We start from the raw sequence: 23,933 nt of genomic DNA, 5'->3' as shown, positions 1-23,933 counted from the left end.
ATGGGCCAAAGAAAGGATTCCTAAGAAGCTAATAATCCTATTTGAGTGTGCATCTGTGTATTTGAACATCGCATAATGGGAAGTTAGGTTAGCACATTTCTTGCTGGGGCGGGCGGGCGAGGAGAAAGACCACCTCCCATCTCCCATGCTCTACCTAATAGCTAACACGTCCACCAGAAGAGAAATAAAACCACCACTAATCCAATCTCCCATTTCCTCAGATAGGAAAGGCATCGCCTCCGCGACTTATCCCCGCCCTCCCTGCACGTGACTTCCAGTCAAGGGGCTGCAACTCTCTGCTTTCGTTTCCTGGCGATCCTCCCTTTGCAGTTGGGGATGCAAAGTTCAGCTCCTGTAAGTTGTGTGTCTGTGTGCGAGGAGAAACTTTTGGGACAAGAGCCTGCCGCGTTGTCCCCCGCCCTCCCCATCGTGCCCTGTTTCCAACCCTACCAAGCAAACCCGCTTCGGGGAGCTCTTGGTGGCGATTTGCTTTTTTTAAAAAGCGAAACTAAAAGTGGTTTCCTCTCGCAGGAGGACGGTGGGTGCCTCCGGCTTTTTGCTGGTCGATCTCGGGAAATATCTTCAAAATTTGAGAGGTTCCAAGTGCATTTCCCTGTTCTAATTTTACTCGTCTTAACTTTTTTTTGGGGGGGGGTCGCTTTCTGCGCTTGAAAGCAACGCAGCTGATCCACAACCCGGGCTGGTGAGGTGGAATCCAAATACAGCAACTGACCTCTCCTCCCTTCCAGATCTTTGCAGTAGAGACTAGAAAAGAGGGAGAGGGGGGGATCCCCAGACTGGAGCCCCCAATCCTGGAGTGCCGCCTCCGCTGCTGAGCGCGGGGGGGGGGCAGGAAAAGCGTGGAAAGGTCCTGTAATGAGTAAGAATTATTACCTTGAAACATTTGTTTCCCGCGGGAATGACACACGGTATTCTCAATTTCTACAGTTGGGAAGGTTTTGCAGTAACTATAAAATATTATTTTTTGCTACACATAGTACTGTTGTTGTTTTTACGGTAATCTCGGGTTTGCTTACAAGAGTGGCTTGGGAAATCCTGCCAGATGGGCGGGGTATAAATATTGCTGTTGTTGCTATTTTTTCATCATCATTATTAACCATGTAAAGGAAGGTGTTATTGCTGCAGGAAATCAAAATAGAGAGAACGATTTGCCTTCCAAAATCACCTACCTAAAGGTTTCAGGGTTGGTAGTGACAATATAGTCATAGAATTAAAAGTTTATGCAATTCAGACAAAAACAAGAAAAGTGACTTGATGATGATGATAATAATTTTTTATTTATATGCTGCCCATCTGACTGGGTGGTCCCAGCCACTCTGGGCAGCTCCCAACAAAAAATTGTAAAAGCACAATACAATATCGCATTCTAAAAACTACCCTGAACAGGCCTGCCTTCAGATGATGAGATATTGCCTCCTATATTAGAGGGGTTCACTCAAGCATCTTGTATGTTAAATTCATATGTGAGGGGAGTTTGGGGGTTTTTTTATGTTGCCCTACCCACACCAGCCATGCCATCACCACACTCCTACTGCTGGCCACACCTTTATTAGCCATGTGAAGGGGCCGTTTACACAGAACAATATTTATTTGAAAGCTTTAAGCCGCATTGTAAATCATTTATGCAGAATAAGCTCTCTCATACACATATCTGCACAATTTATTCGGGTTGCAGAATTGGTATTATTCAGGGAGCAGAATTTCTGTTACCTTGTTCGGTATTTGGATTTTCTTCATGTACGGCGCATTCCCAATGAATGTCTTGCTTTGGCAGATACGGTATATATTTTGGTAAAGGCGGCTCCTCTGAAACACTTTCCAACCTGCAACTGCCTAGCTCTTTCGCCATCCAATTAGCTGTATGGCTGGAATTCACCTCAGGCTCAACTGAGTGGATCACTAATTGCCATGGGTGTACAAAATAAAAATATGCATGATTCTCCCCTCACATGGAGGAGTCCTCTGTGGCTACATCAGTAATCCAATTTAAATTTAAAAAATCATTGATTTTTAGCCATCCTGTCTAATAGCTATGTAAGTACATGTACATTTACAGTCTGCAAATCTCATATTGACCCAGGTTGCATGTGAAGCAACTAGCTAGATTGATTGTTGCAAGTTAGCCATCTTGCAAGCTAAGGAGTCTCTAAGCTCCAGGACTCCCCGCCTAAGGAGGCCTGTTTATTCCTTTTGCTGGTCTTTCACAGGGAGCTGAAGGCCTTCTCCTGTAGATGAGCCTTCAGCAATTTGTCTTCAGTCATGCTGATTTCTTATTGGATGATTTTTTTAAAAAAACAACAACAAATAAATGCATACCAGTGCAGATTAATCACAACTCTGTTGGTAGGAAGGGAAACTGGTTGATAACTGCTAACGGCGCCTGTTTTTATTTATTAACTTTTTCATATCTGTTTTTGTATTTTTTAATATCGTTATTGTTAGTGAAAGGTGGAACTTATATTGGATTAATAAATAAATAAACACATGTGGTATGGGAACATAAACAAATGATACTGGTAAAGAATATCAGGTGCTTTGACTGGATTACAGTACTATTAAATATTCCGATAGGATGTGTCTTGTTAAAATAAACTTCATGTTCCAGTGGATTTAACATGTCAGACCTGCTCAAATGACAATTGCACTATGAATATGCACTGATGATGCCATCATCCTTGCTATTTAAAAAGTTCTATTTCCAGATGTAGTCTCTCCTCATATTCTTTACATTTATTCTAAAACAAATGTTTGCTTAAGTGTCATGTAGTAGTGGAAGGTGTTTTGAAAAAGGCTGGACAGAGCTTTGGAAATTATTCTGAATGTCCTTAACCGTTACTTACAAGGCAACAGACAGATTACCTCATGATCTTTTCCTGTCTAGGTTTTAATGATTCATATTGAATGAAAATCTATTAATGAATATAGAGAAGGTCTTTTCTCAGCAGATTTGTGTCACTAATTTGTGTTGTGTCTCATGTGGATAAGAGCTTTTCAGTATGAATTCAGTACTTAAGATATCTTGAATTAGGGCTACTATAAGAAAAATGTCCACTGAAGGTTATTTTGTCAGAAAAGTGCATAACGAATTAAAAATTGTGTCAGTGAAAAGGTAGTTTTTTGATGTTCTTTTTTAGATGACCGGGGTGCTGCTGGGTTCTGTTCTGGGCCCATTGTTTCTTAGCACCTTTATAAATGACTTGGATGAATGGTATTGAGGGGATGCTTATCAAATTTGCAGATGACATCAAACTTGGAGGGTTTTGAAGACAAAATCAGGTTTGAATATAACCTTAACAGATTGGAGAACTGAGCTCGAACTAACAAAATGAATTTCAATTGTGACTAATGTAAGGTTCTGCACTTAGGCCAGAATAATCAGCTGCACAGATATAAAATGGAGGACACCTGGATTGCCAGTAATACATATGGAAAGGATCTAGGAGTCTTAGTATACCACAAGCTTAACATCAGTATGATGCAGCAGCAAAAAAAAAAGTGAATGGGATGCCCAATGTATATCAAGGAAGTAAGAACATACATTAATGAATTGTCTAGGATTGCTTCTTCAGAAGCAAACTTCAATATTTATTTAATTTCTGGCATTCATTGTAATACACAGGCATCCCTTTATTGAGTAGTCTTCTAGTTAAAAGGTTAAGGTTTGCCCCACCCTTTTTCATAATATGTATTTCTGACTGTGTTTGTAGAATATGGAGGAAAGTGAGATTACAGGAGCACTTGTAAATGAGACGGAGAATGTTAAAGAACCAGATAAATTAAAGGTAAGTTCTTGAAGTGCCAATGCAGTCCCATTTAAATAGCTTAAAGCTTGCAGCCCAGATATTTACGGAGTGTATAATTGTGTATTTGTACAATTTCACAGAGTATGGAGAATGGTGAGCCTCCAGACGCACTTGTGAACGAAACAAAGCACCTTGGAGAACAGGAAAAAGACAAAGTAAGTTCTGTCGCTGGTCCTTGCGCAGTTCCATTAAATGAAGATTATAGTTTTAATTTGTAGGTGCCTCCCACGGGATGGAAGTGAGAATTAAACCGGACTTATTGCTTTAATGGATGGATAGATTTGGTTCTGATTAACTTTTGTTTTGTAGACTACTGAGGAAGGCCAAGTTGAAGACCAGCGTGTCACAGAGGCGGAAAGGGAACGGCAAGAATGGGAGGTAAATCTCTGTAGGTTTTCGTGCCATTCAAAGATGGCAGCATGAACCTGCATAGGCTATGTGGAACCCTTTTCCAGCCCTTGGGTTGGGTTTCATTCCCATGTGAAGAGCCAGGGGCTGCATGTCACTGGTGGGAGGAGCCGTAAGCAAAAATGGGCAAGACCTGGGGCAAAAATGGGCGGAACAATAGGTGTGACTCTTGCCTTTGTAGAGCAGGCTACATTCCAGCCCCACAGAAGCCAGAGGGTTCTGTTCACTTCCATTCATCTTACAGGCAAGCAAAGAGTCATTACAATACTATAATAATATATTCCAGCCAGGCAAAAGCATTCAAGGAGGGTGAAGAGCAGAGCCCTATGACAGGTATGGCCCATGGCCAAAGGCTGGATAGAGAGCCCTGCAGGACGAGGGACCCAGCCCCCCAGACCTGAGGTTCCCCACCTTTCCTGCCTGCGGCAAGCAACCACATTTGTTTAGAAAGCCTTCCGCTGAAACCGTCTTGACTTCTCTTGCATTGCAAAGGAGAAGGTTGCCAAAGCTGAAAAGGAAAAGGCCGAAGCGCTTCTTTCGAAACTTGCTGCTGATGAGACGAGGTCCCACTGCCAAGAGGAGTTCACAAAGCTAAAGGATCAGGAAAACGAGGCACTGAGGGAAAGAATGATGGTGCAGGAGAAGCATCAGGTAATATAGATTTGTATTAGTTAGCTGCCTTTTTGCATCCCTATCCTGAGGTGGTGGTGTTATTGTTATGCAGGACCTGTGTCAAAATGTTGCAGTGGGGAGTGCTTCCTGCTGTGGATTAAAGCAGGTCAGCAGCAAATGTTACAAATTCAAAATATAGCAGAGTGAAAGATAGAGGCGGCTGCTCACATAGTCATTTTGGCACCTTCCCATCAAGTAACGAGAGAGTCTATTTGTACTGCCATTATTTTAAGCAAATAGCAAAATAGTCGATATGGGGAGCCTCAATCCTGCACCTTTCTGTGGCTTGAAAGCCCAGCATTTGGGGGCTGGTTCTGGCTAGTTTGCAGTGAAGGAAAGTTACTCTGCACATGCTTAGGAGTACAGTGGTACTTTGGGTTACAGATGCTTCAGGTTACAGATGCTTCAGGTTACAGACTCCGCTAAGCCAGAAATAGTACCTTGGGTTAAGAACTTTGCTTCAGGATGAGAACAGAAATTGTGCTCCGGCGGTGTGGCAGCAGCAGGAGGCCCCATTAGCTAAAGTGGTACCTCAGGTTAAGAACAGTTTCAGGTTAAGAACGGACCTCCAGAACGAATTAAGTTCTTAACCTGAGGTACCACTGTACTCAACTTCGTAAAACTCTTGTTCATGTCCCAAGAGAGGTATTTAAACAGATTTGAGAGCTAATCAAGATCTAGATTAAAAAGAAAACAAAAAGATTTGGGAGTAACATTTTCACTCTCATTAAGATCTGAGTGTTCATTGTGCGCTGGAATACTTTTTGATTGAGACACAAACTATCTTTAACAAGGACAGAACAACTAAATACAGCAAAAATCAAGCAACAGGGCTATTACGACCCATTCAAGCATTATGGCCACCATGTGGACATTGCTGGAAGTGCTTCCACATGGCATAACGAGTTCTGTGGAGCAGCAACAGAAACAATTGCAATATGTGACTATGACATTTAAAAGGCCTCCATAGTGTTAATTTAGGAAACCAAGCAGTATAGAGGCTGGCTGTTCCAAAGTTTAAATATAATCAAGGTTTGTCTGTTTGGGCTAGAGCAGTCTTCTCCATCCTGGTACAATCCAGATGTGGTTGACTACAATTCTTATCAGCCCCATCCAGCACAATGAATGAGGTTATGATGCTTGTAGTTCACAACATCTGGAAGGCACCAAATAGGGGAGGCTGCATTCGGACCTATTCTTGGGGGTGGACAAGAATCTAGGAAATTAAATCAAGGGAAACTTTTATAGTAAATACTAAGCAATATTTTGTTTACTCTAACTGCTTGGTTGTTGTTGGCATTCAGTAAAACGATTACCTTTGAAAAACCATTTCTACCTCCCAGCATCAGCTACCTCCCATTGACAGATATTTAAATCTTCTCTCACATTCTGCAGGAAGAACTTTCCTTAATAAATTCAAAGAATACTGAGCTGAAAAGGGAAATTCAGATCCTTAAAGCTAGGCTTGCAGAAGAGAAAGCCAAATGTGGAGAGCTTGCACAGAGATATCGGGTAATACTTATATTTCATTGTTTAACCTTCAAAGGGACGTAGTTGTATTCAGGACTGTGGGTGAGATGTTGCTGGAGCTGGGCTGCCTAAGGCATAAGGGACAATATTTTAAACTACTCCGATTTCAAATTTTCCTGCTTGCTTGGGCAAGCTTTGCAACTCCTCCTTATATTTCTGAATTTGTAGTTTACTACAAGTTAACACCCTCATTACTCCCCCCCCTTGCAACTTCGTTAGGAGCAATTACTACTTATGCACTTAAAATTGCCTAACTTTTTAGCAGTGCATTGTATGAGTGTGGCCAGTGAGCAAAAGAGCCCAGGTATATCAGACCAAAGGGTTATCTAGTCCAGCATCCTTTTTGCAAAGTGACCAAGCAGATACCTATTGGAAGCCCGCAAGCCGAACAAGACTGGCCACTGGCCAAAGGTTCCCGGTCTTGTTAGAAACTTTAGGAACAAGAAGGCACTATGGGGGCCTACATGCCAGTGAAACCTTTCATCCAATAAGTATAGCATTTTGGGTTTTGCTGTGTTTTTATGAATAATGTCATAAATTGTTTTTATCTTCTGTTTGGTTTCTAAAATACCAGCTCAAAAACGACATACCTGAGAAGAAGATGAAGTTTATGCGGCTGGAGAATATCAAGGATGAGAACATGTATATGAACATAACCTGCCTTTTTCACATAGCGACAAAAATCCCATTCAGGCTAAGCCAAGGAGAAGCTCTCATCACGTTTGAAGAGGAATGTGGTAGGAAATGTGCATTCATATATATGAATGCTATTTTTTCTTTTTTTAGCAAAGAAGTTTGGGTTAAGCAAGCACTTTCATTCTTCTGGCAGGAAAAGCTTAGGACTAATTCATATGTTCCCAGTCTGCTACTTATTTCTTCCTTTATGTCAGCCAAGTCTGGGCCAAGACGTTGAGCAAACTGACCACACGACCCTGCTGTGAAGATATAACAGTAACCGACAATTGGATGCCCTTTAGTGGTGCCCCAAATCTGCCACCTTAGGCAGCTGCTTCACTCTTCTTTATAGGGCCAGCAGGATACAGTGGTGCCTCGCAAGACGAAATTAATTTGTTCCGCAAGTCTTTTCGTCTTGCGAGTTTTTCGTCTTGCGAAGCACGGTTTCCCATAGGAATGCATTAAAAATCAATTAATGCGTTCCTATGGAAACCGAACCGCCTTCAGACCAGGTCTGGGGACAGTCTGTCCCCCGACCTCTTCTGAAGGCTGGCGGGGGCGAAAGTCTTTGCTCCCCCCCCTGCATTCCCGGGACAGTCCCGGGGGCTTTTAAAATGCTGGCAGGCGGCAGCGAAGCCTTCGCTGCCGCCCGCCAGCATTTTAAGATCGCCCACGGACAGCGGAAGACTTTTCAAAACCCTGCCTTCAAAAGCCGTCCGGGGGCTTTTAAATCGCCCCGGGCAGTCCCGGGGCGATTTAAAAGCCCCCGGAAAGGCAGGCAGGGGGGGCAAAGACTTTTGCCCCCCGCCTGCCTTGGGAAGAGGTCCAGGACCTCTTCCCAAGGCGGGCGGGGGGCAAAAGTCTTTGCTCCCCCCGTCTGCCTTCAAAAGCCGTCCGGGATAGCGGGAAGCGCTTCCCTGCTATCCCGGACCGCTTTTAAAATGCTGGCGGTGGGGAGCAAAGCCTTTCGCCCCCGCCGGCCTTCCTGGACCTCTTCTGAAGTCCGGAGGGGGGGGGGGGAAGGCTTTGCTCCCCACCGCCAGCATTTAAAAAAAGGTCCCCGAGATTTCCCTATGGGCTTTCGTCTTGCGATGCAAGCCCATAGGGAAAATCGTCTAGCGAAGCGTCGCAAAAACCGAAAAACCCTTTCGTTTGCGGGTTTTTCGTCTTGCGAGGCATTCGTCTTGCGGGGCACCACTGTATTCATAGTGTAATGGCTAAGCTTTATATCAGAACCAAGGAAAGAAGCATTGACCTATAAAGTGGTCTGCAAAATTATTTAAAACCAGTACAATCAAAGCTTGGTTCCCAAATGCCAAAAACCCGGAAGTAATTGTTCCGGTTTTCAAATGTTTTTCGGAAGCTCCTGCAGCCAGTAGGAAGCCACGCCTTGGTTGTCAAACGGGAATCTGGAACGGATTACATTCACCTTTTGACATCATGGCATCTCAGCTAGGGACCAGAAAATCTCCTTAGGGGTTGGATATTACCCATAGCCAGCCTTGCCTTTCACACAAACTTCTGTGGAATAGTGCAAGCCAATTCCTCGCAATTTTTGATTACTTGACTCCCGTGAGCTTTTAAAACCAAATGTATATATGGCCAATTTTTATGTATGAATTTGTTCTTTAGTTTTATACTTAGTCATGGAAAACTATTAATATGCTGTCCTTCAGTTGCCCAGGGACTGATCCAAAAACACTGCCATAATGTGAACTTTGAAAGTAAGATGATAGCTATGAAAGCTCTGCCTGTTATCCTGGAGAGGGGAGTAACATTTGAGGTAAGTCAGTGACTGTGGTTTTTAAGTGTTATGTGTTGGTGAGTTGAACTCTCAAACAAAAGTTTTGTTGGTGGTTGCAGTTCTATACAGAATTACTCAGGAGTAAATCTTTTTGAACTTGGACTTTCAGAAATATGAAGGCCTGAGGAAAACAGGAACATTATAGAGAAATGTCCGCCCGTCCCCCTTCTGTTTTTTAAAGGGTAATTGTAAAATGTGTTTTTATCATATACATTGCAGACCTGTATATGACTGCTCAGAAGTAATCACAATTGAGTTCAGTGTTACTTACTCCCGCAGAAGCAAATATAGGATTACATCTCAAATCTTTTAACGTATTTTTTGCATAGTATACTCTAGTGAAGCAAAATATTGGACCTATTTACTTACAGCCTTCTCAGCTTGATTTGTGAGAAATGTATTTAACGCCTGATAGTCACAGTGATGTTTGGTAACAAGTATAAGTTCTGCAACCTTCTGCCACCCATGGTATAGCAGATAGGGAGTGTGTTCTTGCCAATGAAACCCATCCTATGGTCATGATATGTTTTGGCCTTTTTGCTGCTATAAATGAACGTGGCTACAGTTCTGGATTTTATTTCACACCTGTAATTTTGGATTGTTTTACAGCTCCATGCTAAGATCTCTAGAAAGCAGATTAATGTTTCTAACATCCCATACCTAAACATCTCTCCGGAATGGATGAGAGATAAGTTGGAACTGAATTTGTACAAAGCAAAACTGGGAGGAGAAGTGCAGAATGTGACCTATGACCAGCAGTCCCAGATGGCCCTCGTTACATTTGGCCAGCCAATAGGTGATTTCTGAAGCATTGTGCAAGTTAACTTTACAAAATCTGATCCCCTTTTAAGTGCATTGCTTTTACTTCGACATTGTTCAGTTGACTGCAGATTTGAGCATCATTTGATTGTTGCAAAACTGATCTAAGATGAATTGACACCAAGTATTATCTCCTGTCTCCCCCCACTGGTAGACTTATAACACAGTCTATTGCAGGATTACTTAGAAGTAGCCCTATTTAGTTCAACTGATATTCCCTACCACATTCATATAGAATTGCAGCCTTAAGAATAAAAAGGATATCTAGCAATGTTACCTGAAATGCATTCAGTTCCAAACCACATTCTTCTGCACTGGTGAATGTTTTTTATTCATCCTAGAAAAGAAAAAGCAGGTGTGCATTCCATTTTACATCTTTCTTATTCAGTTGTGCAGTTGTACACATTTTTAACCTCTGCCCTAGCAGTAACCATTTAAAAAATGATGCTTGGTTTTTATATCACTGTAAACAAGGGGGTGTTTATACCCCAGATGTGGTAGAAACTGTTAGAAATGAATAATAAAAATATGTTCACTCAGAAGTAAGTCTTGGTGTGTTTATAGAATGTTTGAATTGTTGTGTCCTTCTTGGGCACATTTCCTAGCAGGGTGGCCAAATAATACAAGGAGATATGTGCTCCTGCATCTTTAATAATGGTGTAGAAGCAGGAATGTCAGCAGTTATTGCTTGTCCCTGAATATCTTCATGATATTCGTTATTCTACACAACAGTTAGTGTAGCATCACTCTCTGGCTACCCTTGTTCCTTCTGATTTCAGGCTGCAGTCGTATTCACACTGAACCTAAGATGAAGTCCCATTGAATTTAGGGGCCTACTTTTGAGTAGACATGACTAAGAGTTCACGAATGGTGCCTCGTAATGGGACATTTAATCATTGTGTTTACCTTACAGTCTTAGTATCCTCAATCCCCAGGTAAATCTACATAGGGTTCCAATATTTGTCATCAATAAAGGTTGCCCAATTAAAGAACATATTAAAATATTAATTTGCAAGTTTGGGATTTTATTCTGTATGAAAACAATAGGGTTTTCTCCCCCTGCCCCTGAAGTTCAGTACTTGGGATAAACTTTATTTCTTCATCACATTTCTACTGTTTTTCTCTTCTAGCTGCTAACAACATTGTGAGATATGGAAAATGCCCTTTCCGTACAGGTGAAAGGACTCATTTTGTCCTGGTTTCTCCTATCATAGAGAAGACTCTGAATAGATTTCAGGTAAATGGGGCTGATTGCAGTTAGTAAATGAACGGTAGACTTGCAAGCATTGCAAGTATTGTGCCACGATCCCAGTCCTTACTAGCAAGTAAGTCCTACTTAGTTCAGTGGCACTTACTTCCAGGTAACTGTGATTTGTAATTTTAATCATAATAGTTAAAGCCTACTTGTCTCACTTTCCAGAGAATGCTTTTCTTCACAGAACTTATCACAAAGAGGCTGTGGTGTCAAGTAATGGGGAGTGAGAATTAAGAGCTTAGAAGCTTTCTGAGAAGCAAGCATAGGTTTGAGACCCTTGGATTTTAGCAACATTGCCACGCTATGTTTGAGATCCTCAACATCATGTGTGCGAATATAAGGAAGTGCATATGACACGCCATCCAGAACCTAAAAGGCACTTTCATGATTCTTGGGCTGGCACATTTTTTTTCTCTTCTGCTTTTAGTGATTTCACCGAGGCCCCACTATTAATTTTTCCTAACAGAATTAGGTTGCCATTTTTAACAAGCAGCCAAAATGTGTAAGTACATTTTATTCTGGCTACTTAGCAACCCTACAGGACAACAATTGGTTTACCTTTAAAATTAGACACAGGCATTACTTGCAGCACTCAAAAAAGACAAAAGAATTTATTATTATTTTTTGCATCAATGGGTACTTGTCTCCCAGTCCAAATAGCTTCAGAAGAATGATTTTTGTCTGGACCAAGGCAGGTGGAGGGGGGAGGGTTAAACCTACTAAATAAACACTCCCACAGAGGCGCTACTTACATTTTAAAACAAATGAAAGGATGCTTAGAGCAAAGAGCATCTAAAGTGACTATCTTGGCTCTTAAAGACTAAAGCCTAAAGGTTTTGCCTGCATAAGTGGGATTAAATGGGACTTACTTCTGAACAGACATGGTTAGGATTGTAGCCAAAAGTACAGGTTTATAGTTTGTTTTAAAACATCAACAAAAGGGAAGGAACACATGACCTGCTAATACCAGTATTTTCACTCCACCAATTTATATATTCCTTAAAGAGATTTGTAGTCACAAGATGTGGTGTGTTTTTCTTTTGTCAGATATATTCAGGGATTTCCAGGAGAACCATACTGCTAACAGGAATCAAGGCAGAAGAGGATGAGGATGATGAAAGTGTGCAAGATATGATTGCGATCCACTTTCAGAAACCTAGAAATGGTGGTGGTGAAGTGGAAAATGTCAGATTCGTTTCACAAGGAGCCAAAGTCGCTTACTTTGAGAATGATGCAGAGAACGTTATATGACAGAGGATGAAGTTGAACTCGACTTTCCATTCTGCAAAGGGCTTCATAGAACAATAAACATGCTCTGTATTTTATTCTATTACACTGGATGGTGTGCCTGCTTTTTTTCTAAATCAAAAGTCATTTTTCACAGATAGGAAGGTTCTCCTCTGATCCAGCAAAAGTAATGACAAACAGTGCAATCCTATCGTTGCATGTTTACTTAGAAGTAACTCTCACTGTTTTAAATGGGGTTTACTCTGAAATAAGTGTGCATTGGTTTGCTGCCTATGTTCATCAGACTGTAAAGAAGACATCACTAGGCAAGCACTGATTGATCTTAGTGCCACAATAGGAAACAAGCCCCAACAGAGATGATGGCTGATAGAAGATGACCACGAGTCCTTTACAATCTCAGGAAATTCATTATATACTAAGTCTTTAGAGTCTAAGGTTCATTGCAGATAGCTAATATTGGATCCTAGATTGCTGTTATGGTCAATACAATATAAATGCTCATAATAAATTGGTGTGTTTTGAATAGATGTCTAGTGTTTTCTTTCTTCCTAGAATCTAATTAATGAACTTGGGACTGGATTAAATTATTTATTTCTCTCTCTCTCTCTGTGTATGCACATATGATATATGTGATATGTGATATGATAAGGTGTGTGTGTCAAATACATTACCTGTAATAGGATACATGTAGAAAGCAGAATCCAATTAAATTACAAATCATTGTCAGAATAACTTTCATTAGCAAAGGAGAATCCAAACAGCCAAAGTCTGAGTAAAGCCCAACTGAGGTTTAAAACCATAAAGGAATAAGTCAACCTGGCCGCCACTGCCTTCCATTGTTTTTAGCCAATCCAAATTGTGATTGATGTGTGAGTTCCTTGGGCCCCAGACTATAGGAACTCCTGGGGTCCTAAAGAACTGTTTCTCTCTCCCCTTTAGTGCACTTTTCTGCTTGCTTCATTTTTCTAGTCCTTGAAATCCCTTCCTTTTACCTTAACAACCAATACACATCTTCCCTCTGGTGGTTTTTGCCTGAGAGAAGGTACTTCCTACAAGTTATTTTCTGTAAATGCTTCTGCAGTATACGATAAAGGTTCTCATCCACACTTTTGCTTGAGCTGTGCTTTGATCGCATTGTGTGCTGAATAATTCCCCGGGGTCTGAGAGCATTTCCTGTCTTTCTGGGGCTGTTCCTTGCTGCTGATGTCTATTTTGTTAACATTTAAAATCTTCAAGGAGCTTGAGGTGATGCCAATAATTCTCCCCCTGCCCATTTTACCTTTTCAACAACCCTGTGAGGTAGGTTAGGCTGAGTTTGTGCGGGAGGGAAACTGGTTTGATAGACTCAGTCCTGGGACTTCTTGTGGAGAATGAAGGAGTTTTGGATGCAGGGGGTCCACTACACACCCACCCATCCTGTGTCTGCTGGAATAAGGAGCTTCTTGTGGGCATACTGGGGTCTTCTACGATGAGGAGACCCTTCTGTCAAATCTAGCCCTGCCCCAGCCAGCAGACCTACAGATTAGAATTGCGCTCTCAAAACATTGCTCCAATTCATCTCTTAATACTTAATGTTTAATACCTCTTGCTTAACATTCCCACAGTTGTTATTCCTATTCCAGTTTTGCATTAAAAAAAGTATTTCCAGAGGAACAAACCTTTGAAGCTTTTATTAAATAAAATTTGAAGTGGAGCACACAGAGAATTAAGGGACGCGGGTGGCACTGTGGGTTAAACCACAGAGACTAGGGCTTGCCGATCAGAAGGTCAACGGTTCAAATCCCTGCGACAGGGTGAGTTCCCATTGCTCGGTCCCTGCTCTTGCCAACCTAGCAGTTCGTCAAAGTGCAAGTAGATAAATAGGTACCACTCCGGTAAGAAGGTAAACGGCATTTCCGTGCGCTGCTCTGGTTTGCCAGAAGCGGCTTAGTCATGCTGGCCATACGACCAGCTGTGCACCAGCTCCCTTGGCCAATAAAGTGAGATGAGCGCCGCAACCCCAGAGTCGTCCGCGACTGGACCTAATGGTCAGGGGTCCCTTTACCTAGAGAATTACTGGGATATGTTAAACTGATGCCCACCTCCCACCTCGAATTAAAAAATGTGGAACAGAAATGGCTCATGCAGCGAAGTATTTTAACAACTTTTCTGTGCATGCAGTAATGGAAAAAGCTTGGCTGCTTGGATTTCTTCCTGACAGACTAGACGAGACTGCAAAAGTACCCTAGAATTGCAGAGTTGGAAGGGATCAACACAGGATCTTCGATCCAATCCCCTGCAATGCAGGAATATGCAGCTGTACCATACGGGGACAGAAATCTGCATCCTTGCGTGTTATCAGCAGCATGAGCTAACCAGCTCTTGGAAGATTAAATGAGAATTAAATGAAGTTTATTCATTTATTCACATTTATAAATCAAAAGAAGACGCCGATAGGCAACGAGTGCTTCCCTCGTCTCTTCTTTTCCTTTCAACGAAAATACAAGACCCTTCGGTTCCCTCATTGAATACAAAAAAGCGAGCGAGGGCTTTTCGACGCCTCTCTGCCCCGCCTAGACAAAGTTGCGTAATGCCTCTCTCGCCTAACTGGAACGAACTACACTTCCCAGCATGCACTCTGCCAGCCCGCCTTCCAAGTTTTCAGGGAAACACTCGACAGAAACCGAAAGCAAATGTTTTAGCGTCGCATCTTCCAGGAGGAACGCTTCGCGAGGCGAGATCTGCGCGACTATGGCAAGTGATCGAGCGTTGCCTTTTTATATCTGCCTGGCTGACGGGGACTCGTGGAGCAAATGCTGGGTCTTCTGAAGCTCCCTATGGCTCTTTGGAAAGACGCCGAACCAGGAGCGTTTCCCCGGGGTGGAGTAGTCGCTTCTCTAGCGCCCTCCGATATTTCCCTTCCTCTGTAGCTACACCAAATTGCCAAACAGGTTCTGTGCCCATGTTTCCCAATTTTCGGTGTTTATACTACATTTTTTTTTAAGATTTGCCTTGAGAGAGCCTTTAAACCTCTTTTGTTGTCTATTTTTAAGTTCGGAATAGAGTAGTTGCTTTGGAAGACGATAATCGGGCATCCGCACAACATGACCAATCCAACGAAGTAGATGTTGAAGAATTGTTGCTTCGACACTGGTGATCTTTGCTTCTTCCATTATACTGGTATTAGTTCGCCAGTGGGAGATCTCCAGTGGCGGAGTATGTTCCATCTTAGCAAATGCTTTGGTTGTGTTTTTTTTAATCACACCTTAGACGCAGATCAGTAGAATGATAATCTGCATCTGCATAAACTAATTTTAAACCTAGATTGTTAAGAAACTTAAGTTAATTTTTCCAGGAGCTCTTGAACTCCATGTTTTTATGACGTGCACTCAGGAAACTTTGTTTAATGGGCCCCTCACTGACCCGCTGGGCAGTCATTAAAAAAACAACCAAATATATATGTAGTTGTGTTTCTGCATTCTTGCATACTTAGGTAATCTTGCTGCAATGTGCTTCCTCACCTTCCCTCCCCCCCCCGAAAAGGTGTGCAGGTATACTCCAGTTCTGATAACTAAGAAGTATCTGGAGTGTGAGAGAGAAATAATTTTCTATTGTTAGGGATAGGGGGGGAAATCTGGACGAGGAATTTTGAAATGATAACCAAGATGAAAGACATTGTGGAATGTCAAGATGTCCGTTGCATGCAGTGTTAGAAACTGAGATATGAAATGGCACCTTAAACCTAGGTTATGGGCGCAACAACACACAAGAATACAAAGCTGAAAATGAATGAACTGCAGCTAAAATATTGTGCTCATTTTTCACAAGCTCTAGTCCTTTCCCTGCCCACTCCTTTAATTTTCTTAAGAGGGCCTCTTCTCCGGTCTTCAGAGAGTAGCTGGAAGGGGGGAGGCAGAAAAAAGTCCTCCTTTCCTTCCACTCTGCAGTTTTAATCTGAAAACCTAGGCTCAGTACTGCTCCCAGAGCTCAGAAATCGCTTGCACTAATGAAAGTCCCTGTTGCAATACGTGTCTAGGACAATGGGAGTTTCGAACACTGGTTGCATGGGAGTTAATTCCTGGTCATTGAGGTACTTTTCCACTAAAGATGAGTCAGATGCAAGTGGGGAAAAGATGTAGGATGATGTGTGGACTGAACAAGCTACTTGTGGTACTTATGGGTACAGATCACATGAAGCACAGCTAATGCAGACGTAAATTTAGAGAGAGCAGAAACCAGCAATCAATCTTAAAAGTTTCCAGCATATTGGACCAAACTCTGCAGAGAGTGGATCATTTGCATTCTCCAGCTGTGTAAGTAGCCCAAAGGACAGTGCAGTGCTAATACTAATTTTACTGCGTGACTGTCGGCTACAGATAACTGCTACTGCTTATGCCTCTTTATAAGATTAGCGCTGCCACATGGGAAGTTTGGAGGGCGCAGTATATGGTAAGCAGGGCATTTCATTCCACCTAGAATATCTCATTGAAGAGCTATTGCACTTCATTTACATTGCCTCAAGAAAGCTCCAAAAACTTTCCTTCTGTGCTTCTCATCACTCTTTAACTTGTTTTGCATTCTTTCTTCAGCTCATGGATTCATCAATTTTAGGAGGGTATCCAGTGGTGGTTTTTTGTTTTGTTTTTAAAATATACTTTTTAAAGGATAAGCATAGTAATAGGAGGAGAGGTGCTAACATGTAGAACCAGTCTGGCTGTAGATTTGATTTTTCATTTTTATTTTGCCTCAAATGTGCCCTGGCTTATTTTTTGGCTTTTCATATATATTCCTGCACTTGTGTGGGTTTTGATGGTTAGTGGCAGTAAATCTTGTCAGAGTTTGCACTGGAATGTATATGTACTCCGTTGCAGAGTTCTGCTTATTGGAGAGAGAGTGGATAAGTTGGGTATGTCAAGCCTGAAGGTTAGTTCTCTTTGGCTTCTATGACTTTAAGGATTGCCAGAGCTGAGTATGGCTGACCCGAGTCCTCTGGTATGATCCGAAGGGGTTCCATCCTTCCGTCTGTCCGCCCTTCCTTCCTTCCTTCCTTCCTTCCTTCCTTTTAGCTTTCATCATTCCCAAGGTAAGGGATGGGGCCAGAGATGCAGAGAACATGTCATTGAGCCATCTGGACCCCTGCATGGAGGTGGTGGGTCAAGGATGTGTTGGGAGGGAGGGAGGGAGTTTGCTGGTCTTGGTATTAGACTTTTTGTGCTCAACCTGTGCACCCAAGCACATGAGCTGAGGTGAGAAAGGAATCTTTCTGCCAGCTTTTTCCCCCGCACAGGCATGAATACTCGCAATAGAAGGCAATAGAAAGGCTGGAAGACCCCTGGAGTCCTGCATGGCAGGCATCAAGATATTGCAGGACAAACGAACCTATGTATGGAATATGCTAGCTTTATTTGAAAACCCAGAGTATATGGGTAGGGGTAGTACCTCTTGTAGGCGCAGCTGGTCCGACCACTTTTGGTCCTCACCCTGCACTCAGCTCTCACCTGTGGCCCCAGGTAGGTCACTTTGAAGCTGCTAACACAGTGGCTTGACTTCACCCCAGGAAGCGCACTCCATTGTCTCTTGAGACAGATGGATGACAACAACAGCAATTGATTACAGCCATTTCTAGCATTCACCTTGGCCTCCCTCCCCACACCCTGATTTTCTGACTGGCATAAATATATTTCTCAGAGAGGGAAAAATCAAAAGCAGCCTAATTTTATTCTGTCAGCTGCCAGACAACAGCAGTGGGGGAGGAGGGAAAGCTATTTTTCTAGGAGGGGGTTTTAGGGTATGGAAAGGAAATGCCCATAAAAACCTGTGATTAAAAAAAAAAATCTGCTTCCTTTCCCAGCACTTCTAGTACTGGGTAGCTTCAGCATACTCTGGAATCAAAAGTTTTGTGTCCCTTTTCTAGGAAATGCATACTTTTTTGTGCATTCTGCAGTTTCCATTCTGCAAGCACACGATAAAGAAGATTCAGTTCATTCTGCAGTCCTTTAGGAGAAAGGAATATTTAGCATGAAGTGTGTTAAAAATAGTCCTTGCGTCGTCTTGGATTAAAAGTTTGCGAATAAGGTTGCTGAGCTGTCTATTTGAGTCGTGTTTCTTCACTCCTTTTAGAAATAAGAGACAGTGATGGTAATCATAGTTCTGATTTCTTGTCATTTTATAATGTATTTTTTTTTTAAAAAAAGAGCCCTCCTACAGCAGTGCTTGCAGGCTGTAGCACAACTGCGCTGCCCTGTCTCCTTTCTGAAGCAGTAACCCAAGGAATAGACATTAAGTGCATTGTACAGAGATTTGATGCAAAGCTAGCTTAGGTTGCAAGATGTCAGCAATTATTGACAGTTCTTCCCATCATCGTCTCAACACTGGCACACCAAATTATGTGCAAAATGATGTGCTACTCCATACATACTAAAGCCATGTCACTCCTGATGGGGAATGGTGAGATTTACTGCCTTTAATAATAATAATAATCTGACTCCCCTTTGCAAACCAACCAAATATTTGGTGTCTATTTAGAGTCTGAGGTACAATTTTCTATTATAGAGTAAAGCCTATAGTGTTGCCTAGGCCATGAAACTCCACACCCAACGTGAGAGATCTTCATCACCATAGTTTTATCATCATCATCTCTAAAGACTGTTTTATTTCATCATGGTTTTCAATTGGTTTGTTTGATGCCTTTGGGTAGAAAAGCAGCCGGTAGGTACACATTTTAGAAAAGTAGCCAGGGATTAGTTCATTCAGTGTTGAAACTATGTGCAACTCTTGCAGAGTGAGACCATTGTGTTTCATGGCTATAATAATAATAATAATAATAATAATAATAATAATAATAATAATTTATTACTTATATCCTGCCCATCTGGCTGGGTTTCCCCAGCCACCCTGGGTGGCTTCCAAGAGATATTAAAACATCAGTCATTTTTTTTAAAAAAACTTCCCTAAACTGGGCTGCCTTCAAATGTCTTCTAAACATCTGATGGGAGGGCGTTCCACAGGGCAGGAGCCACTACTGAGAAGGCCCTCTGTCTGTTTCCTTGAAACTTCACTTCTCGCAGTGAGGGAACCGCCAGAAGGCCCTCGGCGCTGGACCGCCGTCCTATGGGCTGTTTTTTTTTTGGAACTGATGAGAACAATTTTTTTTTTTCTGAATAGGAATTAGGCCAAAAGGCAGTTCTGAGGAAAATTTTATGTGCGCAGAACAGTGAGACTCTTGTGTTTCGGTATTTCGTGGAATGAAGTCTATAGCGGGAGTGAGTGTTAATTATTTTGTTTAATTTTATGTTTCGTTGAAGCACAACATCCGTTTCATGTCACCAATACGAGCAATACAATTTCCTCAGCAGTTTGTACTTTCTGTATTAAAAGGCCTGTAAAAATCCCCTCTTTTTTAAAAAATTAAGTACTATGGCACCACAAATTTACAAGCATCAAATTTACAAGCATATTCATTTGATTCAATCCAGGTGGGGGCTGAATTGAATCAAATGAATAATAAGAATACACTTGCTGTTTATGCAGCATTCATCCTGATTTCTTTCGATGGAGGTTATATGCCTTCTCATCAATCAATTGTTATCCCACACTTTCTAGAACAGCTGTTTGTTGCTTCCCTTATTGCATGTAGTCCTCCCTAGTTCCATTAACGAAAGCCCGGACGAGGACTCCTGATAGCACAATAAGACTCCCATCCTCATCCCACAGTCTCCCCCAAATCTGCTTGGGGGTTCAGGAGAACCTGCAGACCAGCATGTGACGGAGTGATTGTTCAGTCAAGCAAGCTTGCACCAACAGAGCAACCTCCTTAGCCCTATGTTGAATCCCACCCTTTGTGTTCGAGTGTGTTTGTTGCACCACACCACTTCCATCCATTTTAATTGGGCAAACTTAAATTTGGCAGTAGATGCGACTGAACCCCTCCTTAGTGACAGCCTGAAGGGGGGTGGGGCGCGGACCTGGCGCTTTCAGTGTCCCTTGTGTTTCTTCACAGGCCACCGCACAAGCTGCCAAGCCAAAAAGAACCATTGTGGTCTGCGGTGTTCCAGATGGCCTCCTAAGTGACGACGTCATGGCCGACATATTAATGATTCATTTTCAAAAGGGAAAGAATAAGGGTGGCGATGTGGAGGATGTTGCCTACCCGACATCAACAAAAGGAGTGGCATATGTAACGTTTGAAGATGAACGAGGTAATGTCAGAGGAAGGAAATTAGAATTTTGGGTCCTTAACCGTAAAGCGGAATTCTTGCTCTGTAAAACTCCTGCGTTCTTGACGTCCTGGCTTGGCGTACTCTGGGTTTGAAACCTCTCACAGTGTATAAGGTTGCCTGCCATTCGTCAGACACATAAATGTAGCGAGGCTTTAGAGAGAGAGCATTTGCGTGGGTGTTTTAAACTACTCGCACAAGAATGGAGTGTATAGTACGCTGCCTGGCAGATGAAAAAATTGCAGCTAAGCCTCGGGGGGAGTAAAATTGCTGCCAATTAATCTTCTAAAGAGACAGGCTGCTGTCATTCTCCTCGGAACAATTTTTGCGCGGTGCAAAAAAAGTATCGGGAGACAAGTATCGAACACTGGCGGCGGGGGAAGGAATCCCAGAGGAAAACTACCAATGAGAGGGACCCCCCTTCCTCCCCCAAAATCGAGGTATTCCGGGAATTGGGTTGGCAACAAAGCATTCTGACTTTTACTTCTTTCTACAAGACAAAATCTGAATTCCTTCTCAGATGCAGAAAATGTTCTCAGGAAAGGCGACCACTGCCTAGAGGACAAGAGGCTGCCTGTGGGTTATCCCTTGAAAGTGTCGTCATATGGAAAAAGTGTAAGTTACCACAGCTTGACTTTTCTTCTTCTTCTTCTTAGAATCTCCAGCCTTGCAGTTGTTTATTTTATTTATTTGTGAAACTTGTTGGTCACGTCTCACTTGAAGGTCTCCAACTGACTTAACGCTAAATAAAAACATGCACATACATAATTATATGCACATACATAGAGAGAGAGAAATGGGGGCGTGGGGGAAGTTGTGAAGTGGCAGGTGTCACCAAGGAGCTCTTTTTTGTCAGGACCGTTGCTCTTTGTTAAATTTCAGCTGAGATAACAATACAGCACAGTGAATGTTCATGTCATTGTGTAAATAATGATAACAGTAGATCTCTTCTCCATAGAGCTTACAGTCTAATGTTTCACAGAGAAGGGGCAACTGAGGAGTTGAGCGATGGGAGTGATGAGTAGATTATCAATGGCTACTGACCATAATGGCTATGTTCTACCTCCCGATGTCAGGCAGTGTTTGTCCCTGAATGCCTGGGGACCACAAGTGGGTAGAGTGTTGTAGCACTTAGGTTCTTGTTTTGGGCTTCCCATGACATCTAGTTGGGCACTGTGAGAACAGTGCTTCTGGACTAGATAGGGCAGTCATCCGATCCAGCAGGGCTCGTCTTAAGTGTAATAAGGCATCAGTGTAAAGAAACGCACACAGGTGCCTGTAACCTAAAAGTCTAGTGTTGTCTTTCAGTTATGATATCTCTCTCTCTCTCTCTCTCTCTCTCTCTCTCTCTCTCCTCTAGATTTTTACCTGCGTGACATGCATCCTCAATTTGTCCCCATTTGGAGAGAAATACAACTTGGAAAGTGTGGTGCAAGACTTCAAGAAGAAGTTCCCAAATTTGAGCTTTGGGCCATTACAATCTAACGGGCTAATAAGTGTACAGGGTTCATTTTTAGCCATCAGTGCCCTCCAAAAGAATATCTTATTAAACATAAAGCATTCCGTTTCAGAACAACATGTTGCAAGAAATCTGAAAGCATCAGATCACAGGCCTGGTACAAGACAGGCAAACAGTGGATTATCCTCAGAGTTGAAAAATAATTTTGTGCAAAATGAAATCAAGGAGGAGGGACTAACTGTTGCCCTTGACACCGATACATATCTCTACATGATAACATTTAGAGACGAGTTTTACCAAAGGATTCTAAAAGAATGTGGTGTTACTAGTTATGCAGCTGAAGATGGGGAGGTCACCACCATATATCTAAAGAGTGACAAAACAAAACCAGGTTCCAGACCATTAAGATGTGCAAAAGATAGGGTTGAAGGCTTGTTGGCAGAATTATATGGCTTTCTGCGTAAAGAAAGATTGTCACATGAAATGTCCAACAACTCTGAGATGCGGAGACGTGAGCGTGCATGTGAGATGTTAAGGAGCCAGTATCCAAACGTTCTGGTTCTACTATACCCAACTTACATTGATATTATAGGATCCTCCTCAGACATTTATGAGTTTGCAAGACAAGTAAATAAAATCATGGGAAATGTCCCCAGAGAACCTTGGAGATAGGCAGCTGGTTATTTTGATCTCTTGAGGGCAGACCTAGATTTTCTGTTCGGCACAGGAGCTGCCACCAAAAATGGCAACCTTCTGTTGTGTTCTCTGCTTGTAACATTTTATGCACACTTGGTAGTGTTGTGTTGTTGTATCGTCTGTTTCCCGACCCCTGCACCACATCAGTGGTCAACAGAAGTGGTAAAATGGCACAGGGCAAGTGGCGATAAGGAAAAGTGAAAACATTACACAAGGCTTGTTTTTTGGTAGAAGTACTATGTTGACCATAATGGCTAGTTCTACACTGACAATAAAGTGAGCTGAAACATATTGACAGTAACAGTGAAAGGAGAGCTGCTGCCTAATGGAAAAGCTGAAAGTAGAACAGTTTAGCAGTTTGTGGGTTTTTTAGTCTATAGATGTGACCTTTTCAGTGTCTCCCTCAGGATTTCAACACACTACTTAATAGAGCGGTTTTGCTTTCTGAAAGTTTTTGTTTCCTCCTAGCCTTTTTCTCTGGTCAAAACAACCCATCATTCTCAGCAAGTTCCTGCTCACTTGAGAGCTTTCTTCAATGGTCCTGGTATATAGAAGGTGATGTCATAGTTTAGTGTGGACAGTTTAAGCTGTTTTTTGTGTTTGACAATGAGACCTGGAAACAAGAGATTTCTTCATGATGTATATAGTTCAGTATCACTGGATTAAAGCTGGCTCTGTTGGTCAATTTGTTTTATGTTAGTCCTTTTTGTGCATCAACAATTGAGCAAAACTGGAGCTGTATCTCTCATACCATGAGTTTTACAGCACAGGGGTGGTTAGCCCATGGACCCCTCTCCCTTGCTGCCGAACTTGCAGCTCCTACCATTCTGACTGTTGGCCATGTTCACAGGTAGTGATGGGAGTCTCAACAACATATGTAGCTGTCTCAGTATCTGATCATTGGTTCATGCAGGCCAGAGTTATCAACACTGGCAAGAGCTCTGCAAGGTTTTCAGGCAGCGGTCTCTTCTAGCCTTTTAAAGGAAGGCTTTTGCTCTTGCGCCTTCCCTTTTCCCGACTGCTAATCCAGAACTGAAAGAAATGTGGAGGGACGTGCTGTTTTACTAAAGGGATTTGCTGGGAGGTCACTTCAAGGGAGATAGTTGAGGAGCTGGATATGGGTCTCCACCCAGCCACCCTGCTTGTCGTTTAGAGTAGGTCTCCAGAAAAAAAAAAGTTTCTGATTTGAAATTTAGGCACTCAAAATATGTGAAGATGATGAATTGCTTGTGTGAATTGGTTCCAATCAAGATTCCAATTGAAAAGGAATGTGACTGTTAGAAATGGGACATTGGAGTTTGCAGGGTATTTTAGAAACAGAAATAATAATAAATAATATTTTTCTTTA

The 23,933-nt window shown here is 42.3% G+C and overlaps 2 protein-coding genes across 6 annotated transcripts; both read left to right on the top strand.

The window, feature by feature from the left end:
* Positions 1–252: 252 nt before the first annotated feature.
* On the top strand, positions 253–12,758 carry NMI (N-myc and STAT interactor). 5 transcript variants are annotated; one of them, XM_081929558.1, is made up of 11 exons: positions 253–354; positions 3,729–3,803; positions 3,905–3,979; positions 4,134–4,202; positions 4,725–4,883; positions 6,300–6,416; positions 7,009–7,171; positions 8,786–8,892; positions 9,523–9,709; positions 10,863–10,969; positions 12,035–12,758. In XM_081929558.1, exons 1-11 carry the CDS (start codon positions 337–339, stop codon positions 12,236–12,238), a joined length of 1,281 nt encoding a protein of 426 aa, XP_081785684.1. In that variant the 5' UTR covers positions 253–336; the 3' UTR covers positions 12,239–12,758. The 5 variants fall into 5 exon arrangements, with proteins under 5 accessions (XP_081785684.1, XP_081785687.1, XP_081785685.1 ...); XM_081929559.1 differs by lacking the exon at positions 253–354 and adding an exon at positions 384–538; XM_081929560.1 differs by lacking the exon at positions 253–354 and adding an exon at positions 869–880.
* A 2,107-nt stretch (positions 12,759–14,865) lies between these two features.
* RBM43 (RNA binding motif protein 43) lies at positions 14,866–23,270 on the top strand. Its single transcript, XM_081921241.1, has 4 exons — positions 14,866–14,968; positions 20,214–20,412; positions 20,951–21,045; positions 21,791–23,270. The coding sequence occupies exons 1-4, from the start codon at positions 14,966–14,968 to the stop codon at positions 22,559–22,561; spliced, it is 1,068 nt and encodes a 355-aa protein (XP_081777367.1). The 5' UTR covers positions 14,866–14,965; the 3' UTR covers positions 22,562–23,270.
* Positions 23,271–23,933: the final 663 nt, after the last annotated feature.

The sequence above is a fragment of the Podarcis melisellensis genome, assembly GCF_964234715.1.
Source record: "Podarcis melisellensis genome assembly, chromosome: 1".
Classification (NCBI taxonomy): Eukaryota; Metazoa; Chordata; class Lepidosauria; order Squamata; family Lacertidae; genus Podarcis; species Podarcis melisellensis.
The sequence above is the reverse complement of the archived record's forward strand: the minus strand, read 5'-3'. Positions and strand labels throughout refer to the sequence as shown.